The 20,366-nt window shown below is 44.7% G+C and overlaps 1 protein-coding gene across 9 annotated transcripts in view; it reads left to right on the top strand.

The window, feature by feature from the left end:
• Positions 1–20,366, top strand: part of IQSEC3 (IQ motif and Sec7 domain ArfGEF 3) — a 150,149-nt gene that overhangs the window by 74,817 nt on the left and 54,966 nt on the right. For 7 of the 9 annotated variants that reach the window (XM_080971568.1, XM_080971573.1, XM_080971572.1 and 4 more), the window contains exon 3: positions 16,710–16,998. In XM_080971568.1, the coding sequence (XP_080827694.1) occupies positions 16,710–16,998 (289 nt within the window). Of the gene's footprint in view, positions 1–15,199; positions 15,339–16,078; positions 16,168–16,709; positions 16,999–20,366 lie in introns of those variants that run through there. The other 2 variants (XM_080971575.1, XM_080971574.1) reach the window with 2 other exon arrangements.

Genomic DNA, 20,366 nt, shown 5'->3' with positions numbered 1-20,366 from the left:
CCACCTGTCTTTATTAGTACACAGTACTGCCAGCGGCTATCAACTTTGTTAACCCATGGAGGCGGCAGGGAAATACTAGTGCAAAAGGCTCTTTGCAGTTCATTTTGAAACTGAATTTCTCTGGTGGGATCCCTCTTCCTTTGGCACTGATCTAAAAAAAAGAAGAGAAATGGCAATCATCAGTTTGCCCTTGAGGTCAGCGTCAGATAGCTGTGCCAGTTGGCTCCACTGGAGTTCATGACCCAGAGAAGTACCTTCAGTTTTTATGATGTGAGCAGCAGTTGTTCTGCAAAAATTAATGTGGCTTTCCCCTTGATGTCTGGTATTGTCAGAGCACCCCTTAAGCCAAAGACCAGACACATCCAGATGCTTCTAAGATTATTAATAATGGTTATAATACCACTTAGAGCAGTTTATTTTTCTCGTCTCTTTTATCCAATAGATCAGTGTGTGATCTATTACTATTACAAAAGGAGATGGAGGGCTGAGGGTGGGAAAAGGTGCCAAATCATCTGCTGAGTTACCATTTGATCCAAATGTTGGATGTGGGTATTTGATCACAAGATGCAGCTTCTAAAAAGATTCTGAAAAAGACAGGTGTTAGTGAGCTTAGACTAAAAATAACCATTCAGGTTCGTTATCTTTATCTTGACAATGGCTACACCCATATCGTTCATTTAAACTACTCCTATGCCACTTTAAACAGCCTTGGCTTTCCCCGAAGAATCCCGGGAACTGTAGTTTGCCTATTTATTGATTTATAAACATACTCATATGCTGGTGTATCATAAAAATATATTGCAGTGGTTTACAACCATTTCTGTTGGCATCCGTCTGCTCGAGAGACAATGGAGTCTGCTTCCAGGGGTGCAATAAAACTGCTGCATTAGCAGCACCAAAGTGACCTCCTTGGGGTGTAAGCCTGGGCAGTGTGTATGGAGGTCCTGAGCTGCCCAGACAACAAGACTGGGTCTCACTCACGTGGTCCAAAGGAAACCAGAGCAATGCGTTTAGCACCAGCTTGGCTACAGGAGTTGCTGGAAGAAGGCGTACAAGGCGTTGTCCAACCTTCTTAGGGACTCCACTCTGGATTTGGGTAGGGTTTACTCCTTAGCCTTTTTTTCTCCAGAAGATATCCTGCAAGGCAGTGGAGGTTTAGGACCAGAGTTTTCCTTCTCCTAGATGAGCTACCTTCCAAGGTGGATGAGCCCTCCTTGCTCCTCACTTCCATCTCCAGCATATGCAGAGAATGGCTTCTTGACCGTTGGACCCATTATTGGTCTAGTCTGCACAATCAGCCAGAGCCTGTCTTCGCATTCAGGGGAAATTGCTAACTCACCAAAGTACCCTTCGGCTACCTTCACCATGCCTCATCTTTAAAAGCTTGGTGGAAGGGACAGGGAAACTTGTTGGGACATCTTTGTTGCTTCCATCCAGTCCGGAATTTCTTGCTCTTTTCTTGAACTCCTGAATTGTGCCTCCTGAGTCTGCTACCGAACTTGTACTGTTTCTTGCCTGAATAAAGATCTTTTTCTTACTTACAAGTAAAGACTGCTGTTTGTGCGTGTTGGGTAGTACCCTGGACAGCATGAGCTGGGATTTATTGGCTCTCTCCTTCCGAAGCTTTGGTTCCTTGCAAACTCATCCCTGTAGTAGCTGCAGCTATTTTCATCCTGGCTGCTGACGGATTCTGTGGCTGCCCTCAGGTGACTTGAGAGGGTTTTGTGAACAAAGCGAGGCGTTCTTAAGCGGGCTTCGAGGAGGGGAAAACAGGCAGACTCCAGTTATGTCATACATTTTCAGAAGTTGAGCTCTCTCTCTCTCGAGTTCCTTCCTCCTGAAGAGAAAGGAAGCAGAAAGGAAACAAGTTTCAAAGGAAGAAGTCAGAATGCATTAAGGATCATTGCACTTCGGATCCTGGAAGATTCGTTCTGATCATACATTGTTTGTGTTTTATGGGCAACTCATGTTGAGAGCCTCAGGCTGATAAACACAGAGAAAACAAATTTGTGGTTTTGTGTTTAGCCTGCTTCACCCTTTCCCTTGTTCCTTTGTTTAAGGTTTGAGCATATATACACCATACCGTTTCAACAGTATTGAAAGGTATACTGTTATTACTGCAATGCCTTGATTTCTGTTTGCATGGGTTACTGGCTGGTCACAACTCTTTTCTCTCCAGGAAAGAATGCTGTTGAGACATATAACTCAAGGGTGGAGAACATCAGGCCTGCCCCCAACCAAAGCCCTCCAGCCTCATCTGTCTGGCCCCTTGGACTCTTCTTAGGCCACACTTTCAACAGGCTTACTTCATACTCACCTTGAGTGTTCTCATGGAGGAGAGGGCTATCAGAGGCTACCAGCCGTGATGCCTATGCCCTGTCTCCACAGTCAGTGGTAGTAATGCTTCTGAATACCAGTTTCTGGAAACCACAGGAAATGAGAGTTTTCTTGTGCTTGGTGTAGTGTGGTGTAGTGGTTAAGAGCGATTGACTCGTAATCTGGTGAACCGGGTTCACGTCTCCGCTCCTCCACATGCAGCTGCTGGTCCTTGGGCTTGTCACACTTCTTTGAAGTCTCTCAGCCCCACTCACCTCACAGAGTGTTTGTTGTGGGGGAGTGAAATATACTCAGAGTTGAGAATGGATTTCATGTTCTTTATTCAGCTCATAGTGGTGAGGAGGAATGGAAGTTCCCCCACAATATCTGCTTTATATACATTATTTTCACAATAGGCTGCATGTGATTGGCTAATTCCGGGATTCTCCTGTAAGCCAATCAGGTTGTGGATTCACTTCCACCTGGAGCTGGATTGGGTGGCTCCTGCGGACCAGTCATACTGCTGCATTGTTCTAGGACCACTCAGACTGCTGCATTTTGGATCCTATTGTTCTAGGACCAATCAGACTGCTGCATTTTGGATCCTATTCAACTCAGTACATAACAGGGAGGAAGGGAAAGGAGAATGTTAGCCGCTTTGAGACTCCTTCGGGTATTGATAAAGCAGGATATCAAATCCAAACTCTCCTCCTCCTCCTCCTTCTTCTTGGGTCTCACTTGTGGGTTTCCATAGGGTGGCCGCTGTGAGACCATTGGACTAGATGGGCTATTTGCCTGATCCAGCAGGCTCTTATTGTGTTCTTACGTTCTTGCCTCCCAGGAATGGAATTCTGTGATAATGCCTGTCAGAGCTTCATGTCAATGCCTCTTCGTTGTGTGGATGGAGGATAGCAAAGGGGTATTTGAGTGTTAAGAAAAACTAGCCCACTGTGCAAAGGTACATTTTTCCTTTTTTGCTTGGCATTCTTTTTGCCTCTGGCCCCACCCACCCTTGGCATGTTGCCCACATGGGAATGTGGGCACCTTGGCATGAAAAAGGTTCTCTGCTGCTGATATAAGCCACATATGTAATAGCACAACACCGGTAACCATATAAAATCACCAAACCTTTACGGCAAGAGAGGAAATCAAAAGCAGGGCTGCCGTAGATTAATCAATTAGGTTAAACCAATTAAAGACATTTTGATAGACTAAAAAAAAAAGTTCACCCAATTAATTGGTCAGCAGATTCTAAATTGGTTTTGGAGAAAAGTAAAAGCTCTACAGATGGCAAGCAGCATCTTAAAGAGGCATTTCTTCCTCCTATGACACAGAGGTGTTCATAACTTTAAAACATCAGCCTGCCTCGGCTTCAGGACCAGTTCACACATTCCACAGAGACAAACCTGGGTTTGAAACAGAGTGTGCACCTAGCAGGGAGCTGCAGCCAATCATGGTTCTCTTCTGAGAGTACCAGAGTGATACTTATATTTGCAAGGACATACTTGTCTCATTAGTTTATTATAATTTTAGATATACATGCAAAACCTCTTCCCAAGTACTTTTTTTTTTTTAGGTGAAATCCAAGTTGCTTTTTAGTGTAGACCTAAAGATGTAAATTGTGAATGGAACAAATGTTATGTTTGGAAGTACTCATAGTATACCAGGACTACACTTGCCAGGTAGCTGTAGCTACTTGTTGAGTGAGCACTGAGTTGACCTCTTCATAATGTGCAAAATGGCCCTCGAGTGCATGCCTGAATAGTGTAATAATGTGCTATGCAGCTGCTGATTTCTGTGGAGACTGAGTTGCAGGAACTGGGCCAGGTCAGGGCCGTTGTCTACTCTGTGCTCATCCACTCTTCCGCTTGCCCCTTGCCTAGAAAGCACAGGTCCAAGCAGCTACCTCCTTGCCCTGCTCCTTTCCCAGGGAAACCTGCTCTTCAGTGCAGGGTCCTTGCCGCTGGATCACATTCATCCAGTGCTTTACCAACTGCACTGGCTCCCGGTGGAGTACAGGGTCAGGTTTAAGGTGCTGGTTTTGACTTTTAAAGCCCTATGTGGCCTAGGACCCATGCACATACTTTCCTGGTATTCCCCGCAGAGGACCTTAAGGTCCACAAATGACAACGTTTTGGAGATCCCAAGTCACAAGGTGGTTAGATTGGTCTCAACTAGGGCCAGGGCTTTTTCAGTACTGGCCCCGACTTGGTGGAATGCTCTGTCACAAGAGACTAGGGCTCTGCGGGACTTGACATCTTTCTGCAGGGCCTGCAAGACAGAGCTGTTCCGCCTTGCCTTTGGTTTGGACTCAGTCTGACCCTTATGTTTTTCCCTCCCCTTACAGTTTTGATCTATGGGCTGCTTTTAAAATGAGGCTGCATTTAAAATTGCATTTTAACCTGTATTTTAAATTGGTTTCTCTCCCCCCCCCCCGTTGGAATTTGGGGAATGGCAACATACAAAATCATAGCTAAGGCCTAGCGGGTGCTGCTACTTACTATTGCTATGTTGCTTTATTCACTGCGTTCCACAGCAAATTGTAAATAATAGTAAAATACACAACATAACCTATGAAAAACAAAAATAAGAGTGAAGCATAATACAAGACAATCAAACCATAGAAACAGCCCCCCCCCCAATCCTCTAACACAGGCATAGGCAAACTCGGCCCTCCAGATGTTTTGGGACTACAACTCCCATCATCCTTAGCTAACAGGACCAGTGGTCAGGGATGATGAGAGTTGTAGTCCCAAAACATATGGAGGGCCGAGTTTGCCTATGCCTGCTCTAACAAAACAAGTGTAACTACCATAGATAGCCAACTGCTGCAAAAAATAAAACAGCACTCAAACGGCTCTGAGGAAAGAAATGTCTTTGTCTGGCTCCAATAATATGTCAACACCAAGTGAGCCTCCCTGGGATAGTATTTTCACTTTTATTATTATTGTGCTGTGTTCAGTGTAGGAGGAGAGTCTTAAGGTAACTTAAATTGTAGTTTCTCAGCCTCAGTTCTCCCGTCTGTAAAATGGGAACAGCAATAACAAACCCTATTGGCCTCTGTGAAGGAGAACAAGAATGAAGCTGATGTCTGTTTGCATTGCAAACGGTAAATAAAGGGACCTTCGTGGTCATGTGATGTGCTTTATATGTAAGAATATCCTTTTGTCGGATGGAATATATTTCCTTCCTCATTCAGGCCTTGCTGCCTCACAACCCTCAGCTCAGCTCATTGTAACTGTGGGATTCTTTTTTATGCTTGGCTGCGCCAGCAGGCTTTTGTCAGCAAAATTGGTGATGTTCAGGTCTGCCTCGGGGACAAGTAGCTGAGAGAGATGAGTCGAAGTGGCAGAAAGACTGCTGCTGAGAGGCCAAGTTTTTCTTTCCCAGGGCGCCGAGCAGGCGGTTAACACTAATTCAGGCTGCCATCTGTTTCTTCCATCTCTAAAAGGTCATGTTTACCAAATAATGCAAAGGCAAGAGAAGTCTAGGGTTAAAGGGAACGTAATTAAACTTTGCAGTGAAGGAAACACTCTTCTTTCCATCCACTTCCTCTGTGTTGCCCCTGGTGCTTTCAAACCTCATTGATGTGTGTGTGTGTCTAGATACCATGCAAGATAAGCATCCTGATTCCAGCTGTCCATTGAGGCGCAGGACAACTCTGTGTCCAGGGCGGCTGCCTGCCCACTCCATCTGGTACGCCGGCTGAGACCCTACCTTCCTGGACACTGTCTCACCAGAGTGGCGCATGCTCTGGTTATCTCCCGCTTGGACTACTGCCATGCACTCTACTTGGGGCTACTTTTGAAGTTGACTCGGAAACTACGATTAATCCAGAATGCGGCTCCTAGACTGGTGACTGGGAGTGGCCACCAGGACTATGTAACACTGTTGTTGCCCTTTAAAGCCCTAAACGGCCTCAGCTCTGTATACCTGAAGGAGCATCTCCACCCCCATTGTTCAGTTCCCTCACTGAGAGAAGTGAAACTACAGGGAAGCAGGCAGAAGGCCTTTTTGGTAGTTGCACCTGCCCTGTGGAATGCCCTTCCAGCCGATGTCAAAGAGACTATAGAATTTTTTGTAGACATCTGAAGGCAGCCCTGTTTCGGGAACCTTTTAATGTTTGTTGTTGTGGTCGTTGTTTTCCCCTGTATTTTTGTTGGAAACTGCCCGAGTGACTGGGGCATCCCAGTCAGGGCAGGGTAAAAGAAATAAACTATTATTATTATTATTATTATTAATTGGCAGGCTGGTATGTACTCCATTCTGAAAAGAGAATTCAATTCTTCACTGAGAGCATCCACGTTCTGTACTGATAAACAATGAATCCTGTGATCTGCCTAAACAGTGCACTCCAAAACAGGATGGCTCCAGATATTAAGGAGATCCTCAGCAGAGTGCACTCTGATAGATCCCACCTTTTTTTGTGGATCCTGGTGGTGGCAGTGGCAGGTAGGCAGCCATTTTAATTTCCAGAAATGCTCTCGAGTTACCCGACATTGTGTGTATGATGGAAACTTAAAATACAGACATAGAAAGCTGTCTTACACTGACTCAGACCATGGGTCCATCTAGCTCAGTGCTGTCTACACGGAATGGAGAATGGAGCGCTGATGGGGATTGAATAGCTGTGTGCTGCTGCCAGCCAGGCCTGCGGCCAAGAGTCCAGAGCAGGTGTAAGTGCCAGTGGACCCTGCCAATTGCCAGGTGCTAAAGCCAGGCCTGAGCATAAAATGTTTGCATAAATTTGCACATCTATGCATTTAAATATCCACTGGCCTCTATGGAAGGTAGTTGCTGGCACTGGAACGTTCCAGCGCACCCTCACTGAAAATTAGCTGCAGACATTTGCAGAGAAAGCATGGAATGCACCCAACAGATGGAAGCAGGAAGTTTTAAAATATTTATTTATGCAACAGTCACTCCACACTTACCAACATTTCAACTAAGTTTTATTTGAAGCGATTTGGAGGGAAAGCTACAAGATCAGGGACTTGTGATCCACCTTTTGCATCCCAGATTAAGAAATCGTGTACACAATAGCAGAGTTGATGGCTTCTGGCTGGAGTTCTCGGTTCCATAGAGAACAACAAGAGAGTCAGCAAAGGCCTGTGGCTGAAGCTTTCTGGAGCTCTTGGTTTTTAAGATTTTTTTATTAAAAGATTCTCATGAGCAACCCTGACGGCAGCTTTTTGCCTCTTCAGTTTTTAGAGTAAGACCAGGTAGTAGACATGAGGTCAAGAAGGCAGGCTCTCTTCTGGATTGGTAACTGTTTAAAGACTACAAAGCAGATGGGGCAAATGAACATTGGTGCCTAAAATGCAGAAACAGGCAATGGAAATGATAAAGTGGCTGGCACACTTTTATTATGAGGGCAGAAGATAACTTAGGGGAAACACGATGTTTGTAAGATTATGAGTGGTGTGGACAGAGCGGATGGAGAGAAACTGTTCCCCCTCTCTCACCATTGTACCAGAACTACTGTGGATCAAACAATGAAATTGAGGAGCAATAAATTCAGGAGAGACAAATGAACTCACACAACACATAACTATAGCTGCTACAAGTTGTGTTGATGGCTACTTCCTTAGATGGTTTAAGGGGGGATTAGACAAATCAATGGAGGGCAGATTTTTTTCATAGGCTACTAATCATGATAACTTAGTGTCAACCTCAATGTGATGTTAAATGTGTATTTTCATTTAATATACACATTTTCAAAACAAACAAACAAACAAACAAACAAACAAACAAACAAACAAACTAACTAACTATGGCTTATTCCTTCAAAGTTTGTTTTGCGTTGCTGCATTTGTGCTGGTCTCATTCCTTCGGAGTTTGGTGAGTTTGGGAAGAGGTGGTGAAACAAACCATGGTAAAGTAAGGGTGCTGGGTACACATGTGATTCCAAGCCACAGTTAAAACAAACCAAAATTCAGGAGCCAACAACAAACCATGACTTCAGATAATGGTTTGTCGGCAGTAAAACAAATTAGAATCATAGAATCATAGAGTTGGAAGAGACCACAAGGGCCATCGAGTCCAACCCCCTGCCAAGCAGGAAACACCATCAGAGCACTCCTGACATATGGTTGTCAAGCCTCTGCTTAAAGACCTCCAAAGAAGGAGACTCCACCACACTCCTTGGCAGCAAATTCCACTGTCGAACAGCTCTTACTGTCAGGAAGTTCTTCCTAATGTTTATAAGAAGTTCTTCCTATAATTCAGCTGTTGGACCATAAATGTTATGTGTGATCCAGGCCAATAGGAACTTTCCTCTGAATGCAAACAGCATCTCTGGAGACGTGATTTTAATCAGAACTGTGATGAGGTTTATTGCCTCTCTCTCCTTGCCTGCTGTGATTCCATATTATCAGCCCCCTGCCCCCAGGAGTCGCTACTTGCGCTTCTAAAAAACATGCACACTAAATGCAAATAGCATTTCACATCATGACGAGTTTAGCTCTGAAATGGCACCTCTCTTACTAGAATGTTTCTGCTGCAGATGGGGTGGGTATGGGAAGAGCAAGCAGCAGAGAAACATCTGGCTTGCCCACTATTTGAATGCAGAGTCAATGAGCTGTTGGTCTGATCCGGCAGGCCTCTTATAAATTTGGAATGCTATCAGCAAAATAATATAAAAAAGTCACTATTGCATTCCCAACACCAAATTGACTACATCTGTTTCATATAAACCCTAACGACTTTTTTTGACAATGTGTAAATGATGCTGCCTAATTAAATTTATTTTAAACGAGGTAACAATTTTGTATTTGAATAAATGTTGTCTGTTTGTTAAATAGGTGCTGTGGGTTTTTAATGGCGCTGCCAATTGATTCAACGCTTTCAGCCAATTCATTGTCTTGCTTTTTCCACGGAGCTGTTGATGAATAAACTCTTTGAAATAAATATTTCAGCCGCAACATCTCACTGTAGGCCATATTTTTAATCTAATGGAGATAGCTCTCTCTCTCTTAACAGATAAACACTGGCAAAAATAATTTCTTCCTTGAAAAATTACCCTCGATTGTGTCTGAATCTGGAGGCAGTCAGCAATTATTTATGGCTATTAGTAATCATTCATGATAATAGCAATTATTTGGTGTTTCAGTGATTCACTTTTAAGGAGAATCTTGAAGCCAGAGAAAAATTGACACAGCCCTAATCTAAATACCTGTTGCCTGTTCTGAAGGAACCCCTTTCATGACTTGAGGATTAAATGGGTGCGTGAGAGAATCAATTATGTCACCTTGAACTGCTGGGAGGAAAAGTGTAATTAAATAATTTTCACAAAAGCGGGGGGGAGGGGGGAACCTTTGCCTTGCAAAGTTAGTAGTGAAAGATAAGTCTCCTCCCCAAAGCATAGATGATATGAGAGAGCAATAAGGAGAAGGGCTTTTTCCCATTCAAGGGCCAAATTCTCTTTCAGGCAACTTTCCAAGGGTCACATGCCACTGAGGGGCGGAGCCAGAGACAAAAGTGGGCAGAGCAATAAATGCACATTTTACCTTCGTGGTATGGGCTAGTTGTTTCTGCACACTCTCACACTCCCCTCTCTTTTCTCTCTCCAGACAAGCAAGAGGCCCATCAGAGTTCAAGAACATGTTTCAGTGAAAACACTCAGGGTGTGGCCTAGAAGGAACTGAGGGCCAGATGTAAGGCCTAGTGGGCTGCTTTGGGGCAGCTGGGCTGGAAGTTTCCCATGCATGTGACCAGGGCTTTTCCCCCCTGCCAGAAACTCACTTCTGGCCATGGGAGCCAACTCCTAGGGGCTGAGGTCCCTTTGGCCTCCCCAATAAAATATTTGAGGGGGCTGACTCCCCCTAGTTGTTGGGAATTGCCATTCAAATGGTGTGTGTGCACTGCAACATATGATTGATTATGTTTTATTTTATTTTTAATTCAAGTATAGTATAGTATAGTATAATATAATAAAATATAATATAATAATATAATATTATTATATTATACTATATCATATCATATTATATTATATTATAATTATTATACAGTGGTACCTCGGGTTAAGTACTTAATTCGTTCTGGAGGTCTGTTCTTAACCTGAAACTGTTCTTAACCTGAAGCACCACTTTAGCCGCTGGAGCACGATTTCTGTTCTTATCCTGAAGCAAAGTTCTTAACCTGAAGCACTATTTCTGGGTTAGCAGAGTCTGTAACCTAAAGCGTATGTATCTTGAAGCGTATGTAACCTGAGGTACCACTGTATTGTATTATATTATATTATATTATATTATATTATATTATATTATTCAAGTTGGCACCCCTGGCTCCATCACCTCTCAGGTGGGTGCCATTGCCATTATATAAGAGAACAAGAGTTCATGGTGAGTTCCAGCACCATTTTTTCTAGAATTTTTCTTCATAGAAAAATAATGTAGAGCTGTAGGCTGCCCTCCCGGCTATTGGAGGGCAGGGCCAGATAGCACACGGATGCTAGGGTTGGGGCTAGGAGGTGTGCTGCGCTTTCTCAGTACATACAGTGTGCATGTTGAGGGCGAATGAGTGCACAGCCCTTAAGGAAAATGCCAAACAGATTCACTCTGTGGCTTGGGATCTTCTGCATGCAAAGCATACACCGAGCTACCGAGCTCTGGCCCCTTTTATGTACTAAGCTGACATGTCATGAATTTGTGTCTTGCCTGAGGATAAGAAAGGGTTGGGGTTTTTTCTTTTTTTGGTTTTCTGTTTTGCATGTGCGGCTTTTAGAAAATTCTGAATAAAAACGGGTCTGACATCCTTTCCTTTATACAACACACAAAGGCAAGGGAAACTCTCCTTACAATTCCTGTTCTAAAAATACGCTTTGCAACCATTCTCTGACCATACAGGCAGCTTGAAACAGTAGGGGATTAGGAATTTTAAATTTAGCACGGAAATAACTCACACTGCAAAATGCCTCGCAGTGTTGCGGCACTGTTTGGTTTCGCTCTGACCGAGTTGTGACCCTTGTAAAATCCCTTGCCGGACATGCACAAACAGTTTGGAAATTGGAATGGGAGAGGCTTGCTGTTTGTTAAAGGGCACAGCAAACTGGGGTTGCTTAGCATGGGAAATTGCACACTTTCATATGCCTCAAAGACAGAACCTAGGTCCTCCTAATGAGAGAACATATACATTTGAGTCTGCTTCTGTCTGTTTTGAACTCTTTCCTACCAACAGCCACTATAGCCCAACAGAGCTGAAGAGGCTTGCAAGGGGCACCATTTTATTTCAGATCCTGGAGTGAAACAAGGAATTTTTAGCTGTAGGAGCAAGATTTGCAGCAAGGCTCAACAGCCTGCTCTAGAATATGGTCTAGATTAAATTCTGAAAAGCAGTATATGTGTGTGTGCTGATGCATGTGTGTATGGTGGTGCTGGTGGGGAGAGAATGTGGGTTGCCAATGCCCACTTTGCTCAGTCTTGTTCTGACCACATCCGCTGCTGGCAAGTGTCCTGTCATAGGGGTAGCCAAGAGGAAATGTGACCTTCTGGCTGAAAAAAGCTACCCCATGTCTGTACTATATCAATAAATAGAAGCCCCCAAATAGGTAGCAGTAGGGCTCCAATATTTCATGAGAAGAGAAGACTCCTTGGAAAAGACCCTGATGTTGGGAAAGATGGAAGGCACAAGGAGAAGGGGACGACAGAGGATGAGATGGTTGGACAGTGTTCTCGAAGCTACCAACACGAGTTTGACCAAACTGCGGGAGGCAGTGGAAGACAGGAGTGCCTGGCGTGCTCTGGTCCATGGGGTCATGAAGAGTCGGACACAACTAAATGACTAAACAACAACAAGGGCTGTATAAGTGGCAGTGACAGGTTGGGAGGCGGATTTTTTATTTATAAAACTGGAGTACAATGGAAATCTCTGTGGTTTGAAGATTAAACAGGTGATGCACTGGAGAATTGGGTCATAGCTAAACTTACAATTTACTGAAATCTGTTAGTGCACTCCAGACTCTACTCAAAAGAGAGCTAGACTCCTATGGTGCCACCTCTCTACTTTCTCTTTGCCTTTGTCAGAAAAGAAACTGGGGGGTTGGAACTCTGATTCTCCTAGGGAGCTAACAGGAAAGGTTTTCCCCCTCCTTCAGATACCATCTTCTGTTCTCAGGACAGAGGCTGCTTAAGGAGCTTAGTTTTCTGCAGAACTTCCTGCATCTTCTCTAAAAAACACAATTCAGATACATTTGCCAAGTTTTTCTGGTAGGGTACCATTGACTTTCAAAGCTGGAGGACAAGCAGAAGCTGAACAAGTGAATCTGCCTTCTTCAACATCCCTCCGTGTCAGGAAAAAGCACCACCTGCTGAAACTCTGAATGTTGTCCAAGTGTTGAAGGTGCAAGAGGCCAGACTAACATTTCTATTTGGCTTTGAGCTCATGGGAGAGAACAGGAAGGGTGGGAAGGGCTTCTGGGGATCCACAACTTGTGGAATAGGTTTCCCTTTCTGTGTTGTTACAGGGTTTGCCCCCCCCCCCCATCTCCTCGCTCCCTCTGTAATGGCTAGGCCAGGAAGCTTAAGACATAGTGGGAGCTTGAAGTTGTTTTGATGCTTCTGTACAACTTGGACAGCCAAACCCATGTAAGCAGCCATGTATGGTGGTACAATAAACATTCTGTTCCTGCTGGCTTTTTGAAACTGCAAAAATAGAGAGATTGTCAAGCACATCGTTGAACTTATAATCAATTATTATTATATTTGTAACCTGCTTTTCAATCCGAAGGTACCTTGCAGGACCATCATTTGTGAATTGTGCTCAGAAAGGTACTGGGAGCCAATGTATGTCTTTCAGGACCGGTGTTATGTGGTCTCGGCGGCCACTCCCAGTCACGAGTCTAGCTGCCACATTCTGGATTAGTTGCAGTTTTCGGGTCACCTTCAAAGGTAGGCCCATGTAGAGCGCATTGCAGTAGTCGAAGCAGGAGATAACTAGAGCATGCACCACTCTGGCGAGACAGTCCGCGAGCAGGTAGGGTCTCAACCTGCATACCAGATGGAGCTGGTAGACAGCTGCCCTGGACATAGAATTGACTTGCACCTCCATGGACAGTTATGAGTCCAAAAGGACTCCCAGGTTGCACACATGGTCCTTCAGGGGCACAGTTACCCCATTCAGGACCAGGGAGTTCTCCATATCTGCCCCTTGTTTCCCCAGAACAGTACTTCTGTCTTGTCAGAATTCAGCCTCAATCTGTATCATCCGCATACTGATGAACACCCAGCCCAAACCCCCTGATGATCTCTCCCAGTGGCTTCATATATAAACAGCAGCGAAATGGATGAACACAGATTGGAATGGAAATTGTTGTCTTACATCCATTGTTCTGAATAACGAGTGAGGTGGTTTTTATTTTTTTTTAAATTCTCCTGTATTCATTTTTGAATACAATCTTAATCTAAAAATAAAAGATCAGAAAGAAAAAGAAGGGAAAAGGAAGGACATTATGCAACACGCAGGGACCATTTTAAAAGTTCTTCCCCATTCTCTACCAGCTTCTCCATCAAGCAAGTTGGCAGCAATGTGATCAGAACAATGCACTGCTTCTGTGCACTGCTTATTTATAGAACTGCTTGGTTCTTCATTCACAAGTTACATGTGCAATAGTTACCACAGGCAGGCCGCAAGACAGCTAGCCTAGCACACCTGCACTTTTAGAAGCAATTCAACGTGCTGGAGTACCGGACTAGTTCAGGGGCCTGCTGCCCCTTCTGCCTCAGGAGGAACCTCAGAGGGTGAAGGCCTAAAGATCTGGTATCCCTTCAGAGGTTGTGCTGGCCTGGCTTAGGGTGACCAGATCCAAAGGGGCACAGGGCCGTCTGATATGCCATTGGCTGTATTAAAGAAGGAATTCCAACAGGCACAACTTCTTTTAAGTCTCCAAATGACAAGATTCATCTGCCAAAATTCACTTTCCCATGTAACTATTAAAGGCACATAATAACATAAAAAGGCCTCTGCTGGATCAGACCAAATGCTAGCGTTGAGTCCTGGATCCTGTCTCGCACACTAATCAACCAGATGCCTACAGGAAGCCCATAAAGGGACAGTGGAACTCTCCCACTCATGAACCCTAGCAACTGATCCCTAGTGTGAGCTGCAAGCTGTCTTTGATACTGGAGGCAGCATATAGCTATAATGACTAGTAGCCATATGGTCCATGAATTTGTCTAATCTCATTCTAAAGCCATCACCATGCCCTGTGGAGGTGAATTCTATATTTAACTATGCACTGTAGAAGTACTTTCTTTTATCTGTCCTGAACCTTCCAACATTCAGTTTCATTAGATGACCTGACCTTCAAGTGTTCATGAGAGAGGAAGAAAAACTCCCCTCTGTCTATGCATAATTTTATAAACTATGATTGCTATTTTATTTCCCTTACTCTCTTGTTTTTCTAAATTAAAAAACCCCCAACCCAAACAGTGTAACCTTTCCTTGTAGGGGAGTTGTTCCCATGCCTTGATCATCTTTCTGATCATCCCTTTCTGCACCCACAATATTCCTTTCTTCCTCTTCTCCTGGTTATCTGCGTAAGGGCCAGGGAACGGTGCAATGTGTCTCTGAGGGGATGTTGATTCTTAGCAAAGCCAGTGTAATGTGGGTTGTTGCATGTATTTTCCCCCTAGTGCTAAAGCTCCTTTGCTTGTTTCAGCTCCATCTTCATCTTGCTGCTATGGAAATGAGAATTAGTAAAAGCTTTCTTTTTCTTTCTCTCCCTGGGAGAGCTGTCCTTGCATAATCCTGCAATGCATTAATATTCTTGTCTTCATGACATCACAGCGTGTTGCCATGGAAATTATTGTAATGTCACAAAAATTTGTATTATGGATTCACTGAAAATGTGGGCGAAGTTTGGAGCATGCTCTGCAAATCAGCAGGAAGTTGGGAGCAAGTTAATAGGAAGTGTTCGGGCTTACAGCTATTGTGAGGCAAAAGAGGTTTTAAAGTTTGATATTCCAAAGAGTGCCCGTCAAAATGCATTCTTGTACCAGTTTCTGCCCCCTTTCATTTTCATGGTAGCAACTATTCTTCTCTTGCCAAACCACTAACCACTTCTTAAACTGTGTAAAGTTAAAAGGAAGGTTTTGGTTTTGATGTGTTTCAGAAGTCAGTGTGTTGGTGAAAATTATAGGGTGGGCACACTGAATTTCTTTTTGTGTGTGCAAGTGTCTGTTGGATCATTGACTATGTGTTACTGTTAGTGATATAATTTCTGTTCTGTTTTTGTTTTGTGCCTGAGGATGAGAGGAGTCTAGATGTGAATTCAGGATCTCATCTCCATAGGTCTGTAGGGAAAGAAAACACACATTTTCCTTGGAGTCTCACTGAACACAATGGGTCTTACTTCTGAGTAAACATTCTCAGGCTAGGGCTTCAGGCAATAAAAAGAACAAATAGGGAACCAGCAACTTATCATAATTCGGCTATTTCCCCCGATTGGCAGTAAGTTCTGCAGTAATTTTAACAGTGGTGGTTTTCTTTTTCTATTGATCTGTCAAACTGCTTTCACCACACTTCTACCTCCTTACCACTTAAAAAAACGTGTACATAAAGCTATGAGTACAAATATAAAACAAGCACCAAAAAGAATACATTGCCTCATAGTCTGCCTAAACGAAAAACACACAGATAAGTCTTACACAACACCACACATTTCGAGAGTTAGACCTACAAAGTATTCCGTTCATGCTGTTATCATTACATTCTGATAAAAGTCCTTCTCCCTTAGGCCACATGTTATATAAGGGTGCTTACAGCACCAGAGAGTTGTATGGCTCGGATTTGGTCAGGGCTCTTTCATCTCACAATTTGGCTGTTACACTGCACATACCTGAGGCATACCCTGTAACGTATAAGTTTTGTTTTTATGCCTTGGTTGAAAAGGATTGGCCTATGTCTGCCTCATGAACACACCCAATGTAGGCCACCTGCTAAGCATTTTGGCCTCTCAGGAGCTCAACAAGGCTCCCATTTTTTTGCAGTCTCAGGGAAGCAGCAATTGGGGGAAGTCATGACCCCAGTGGGTTACCATACATTGTGTGTGTGTTGGCTTGGTGAGCCACAGATGGTGTAGGCCTCCCCTCACTTTATACTGCCTCAACGGCCTTGGTGTGTAACACAGCGGAGGAGAGGAAAGAGCGATGGTTTCCCCTGCCCCTGCCACGCTCCTCGTAGTAGTGCAAGGGCCTACTCAGCGCCAGCTTTTTAACCGGAGCCCAGGAGCTTCCGTGCTTCTGCCCAACCACAGCGACGATGCTCTGCGGTTGTTTGCAAAGCCGATTAGCTACTGAAGGCTAGGGAATGAACATGAAAAGGGGATGCAAAAAAGCAAAACAAAAACAAAAAAACCAAATAAACAAAAGAGAAACGTTGCGTTTTGTTCACAGTGACGATCCCTGCGGTTCAGCCAGCAAGAAACCCGGGTGTGACGCGGAGGACCCGAAGGAGGCCAGCAGACAGGAAGGCAGGTCCGACACCTTGAAGTTAAAAGCCCGGCATGCGGAGCTGCAGGAAGAGCAGGCGGATCAGGCTGCGGGGTGCTCCCTTTTGGTGCAGAAGGCCAGCCTCCACCATACGGGTTCCCCCGTGAGAGGCCAGCGCAGCAAAGGGGCAGCCACATGTTCCCATGCCGCCGCCTCCGATTATGAGCTCTCCCTTGACTTAAAGAATAAACAGGTACACCAGCTTCTCCTCATGCCGTGGGAGACGGGGCCGGGGCGGGCTGGGGGCCATTGATCCACTCTCTAGCTTAGTTTCCATGTGCATCACCACTGCCCCGCAGACCACCGCCATTGACGTGGGTTGTGGGGGGAACGGGCATAACAGATGTGGGAAACGACCGTGACTCAGAGGCAGAGCACGCGTGTTGCATGCAGGGAGTCCCTGGCTTCAGTCCCTGGCATTTCCATTTAAAAGGAGCAGGTAGCAGACATTGTGAAAGATGCCCACACCCATTTTCTTTCTGCCTGAGATTCTGGAAAGCTGCTGCTAGCCAGAGCTAGTCCAGGGCTAGATTGGAAAATAGGCTGACTTTCTACATTGCTCTTCAATGTTCCCGATACAGGATTTTGCACAGTTCAGCCAGAGGACAAGAAATTTGCCTAAAGGGCGCAGATTTCTGTCACGAAACCAACACATAGACCAGCTCTCAGTGCCTGTTACTTTTGGCTCACGGTACCCAGGGATACATCATTCACCCCACAGACCCTTCACCAAGCAGTGCTATACAAGCTGCACCCCACAATTCAAAACTGGTCCTCTTACTCATCTGACAGATAGATCAAGGATTGAGGCTTTGCATACCTTACTTTGTCCCCCACAGTGAAAGGTGTCTGGAGCAGAAGAACTGCAATGTATATTCATCACTGCTCCCCACTTTTTAAAGTCAGCCATCCAAGGTCTGCTGTATACACTGCAGTTATCACAGGGGGTTCAAAGCCCAGGGAAAAGAAAACATGTAGATCTGGGTTGGTGTTTGTTAGATGACTGTGTTATGTGCCTGGGTCTAGCAGAGACCTGACACCTGATAGTTAATTAACAGAATATCACAACTGCACTGCAGATGAGCTCCTAGATATGTTTTGCGTGTTGGTCTTTTTAAAAAAAAAACGTGGATAGGCTCCTTCCTGTGCCTTTAGCAGCAGCATAGATGGGTTGACAAAATGCAAGGGGCTGAAACGTGTCCAGTTATTGCACCTCCATGCAGGGAAACCGATGCAGCTGAAATGCATCAGGAGCTGGTTCTTCACTGCATTTCTGGGTGCCAGGCCTAGCTTCTGATCTCATTGTGCGTTTATACATGTTTTTGGCTGCATCTATCACACATCTACCTGGCTGGGAGCAAGTCCCTACGGACTGAATAGATGCACCGAGGATTGTTGTGTTTACTTCTTCATTGTCACTGTTGTTGTTCACCCAGATAAATGTTTTGGCTCCTTCTGAGCATCCATTTCTCCATCCAAAGTCCAAGTTCATTACATTTCTAAACTTCTACACTGAAACCTGTACTGCAGCCTTCTGCAACCTGGTGCCCTCCAGGTGTTTTTGAACTACAATACCCATCAGCCCTAGCCAGCATTATGGGATGGGAGTTGTAGTCCAAAATATCTGTAGGGCACCAGGTTGGAGATGGCTGAGGGCTAATGCTGAGAAAGGGATCCACAATGTGAATCCAGCTGTATACTGGGAAAATGATTTTCCAGTTATGCATTGGTGTCATGCCAAAGTTCCAAAGATGCAAGACTGAATTGGGATTTCCAGCTTTTAATCTTTTAAGAAATCCTGGTCAGGAGGTGGCGGTTCCACATCCTACAGAGTCCGACCAGTAGTAGAACCAATGGGTCAGAGCAGCATATTGAGGAGCCAGGCAAGTTGGGGTCGAACCTAGCAGAATCTGATGGAATAGGATAGAACATGGCAGAATCCAAAGTTTACTGGCTAGTACTAGTTTACTGTACCTGTTGCCTGAAGGCTTGCTGGTTGTGCCAGAAAATCCTGACTGGCTAATTGATACGTCTAAGAGAAAAACCAGTAGCTCTTTGCCAACTTGTTTGGAAGCAAAATGGGGACATTCATTCACCTTTTGTAGCCAAAGCAGCATTACCCACATACAGTGTGTTTCTGGGAGAAGTGTGCGAAAGGAGATTTCTTTTAAAAGCACTCCCCTGAAAGATGTTGAATTTCCTAACAAAGGGGGTAAAGAGGGGACTGCACATGCGGTCGCATTGCTCCAGTGACTGACGGTTTGTTTGCATTTTATCTGTTCTGGGCTACACAGCTGCCATCAGATACACCCTCTTATCTTAGCATCCCCATTCCCTCCTGTCACCAGCTGAGTGGAGCTATAATGCCCCATCTGTGTGAGTAAGAGCCCCTGACAGTAGCTAAAGGGCGAGTAGCCAAAGGGGAGGCTGAGCTTAAGTGGGGAATGGCATCTCCATGATTTCTTGAGCCTTGGCTGGCCTACTGGCTCAGAGGAGAAGAGAGGAATCTCCTTCACCGCCAGCCAGTCTCAGCTGAACAGAAAGGTTTGTAGGATCATGTAGTTGGGAGGGACCCTGAGGGTCATCTAGCCCAACCCCCTGTAATTTGCATTTCTATGCCTTCTGCAGATAACTGCAATGGAAATAGAGATGTAGAGATAAAAATTCTAACTGGACAGAACGAGGGCAAGCTCAAGATACTGTGCTGCCTGAAGCAAAGGACAAGATGGCACCCTCTCCCATTCTTTGTGCAAAAGCCAGCTGGGCTGGCAAGTCAAACTTACCTGAATATTGGACATGGGTCAGTGTCCTCCACGAAGGCATAGGACAGGCTGTGTGCCACTCGCAGCTTCATCCTCCAACAGGTATATCAGGAAGAATGACTGGGGCGGCCACTTACCCCATGCACAGACCAGCTTGCATGCACCACCTGAGGCAGCTGCCTCACTTGCCTTATACCAAGGCTGGCCCTGTGCTGAATTTGGCATGCAAAGTTTTTTCCTCACTCTTGCAACACTGTGACACAAAAGCAATAAGCTCCACCCCCCCAAAAACCACACAATTATTGAAGGTACAGGAGTCTTCCAGTCAACTACATCTGTTCGCCTGACCAACTTGCATTCTAGCCCGTCAGCTGCTTCATAAAACTGCTCATAGTCAGTCATTTTATTTATAAACTGCAATTTCCACAAATGCATCTATATTCACAGCAAATGTATATACAAAAAAGAAGTCCAAATGTACTAGAATAATAACAATGCATAATAAAAAGTATACTTATTGCTACAACAGAACAATACAACAAACCAGCAATTAACATGCACCAACATTTAAGGAAGTGTAAAGCTCACCAATAGTAAAAAAAACTACCTTCACATCCAAAAATTTGACCCAAAGCTGATGACACCAGTAATTATCTAGCACCCGCAAAAAGCCAAAATTCCCCCTTGGAATTCAAATGGAAGCAGCTTTCTTAAGAAGGGTAGGGCAATGCTTCTTACATTTTAGGTGTGGAGGTGTCACCTTGACCCAAGTTGAAACCTAGATGTCAGGAATCAGCCA

The sequence above is a fragment of the Podarcis pityusensis genome (assembly GCF_964106645.2).
Source record: "Podarcis pityusensis genome assembly, chromosome: 10".
NCBI classification, from domain to species: Eukaryota; Metazoa; Chordata; class Lepidosauria; order Squamata; family Lacertidae; genus Podarcis; species Podarcis pityusensis.
The sequence above is the reverse complement of the archived record's forward strand: the minus strand, read 5'-3'. Positions and strand labels throughout refer to the sequence as shown.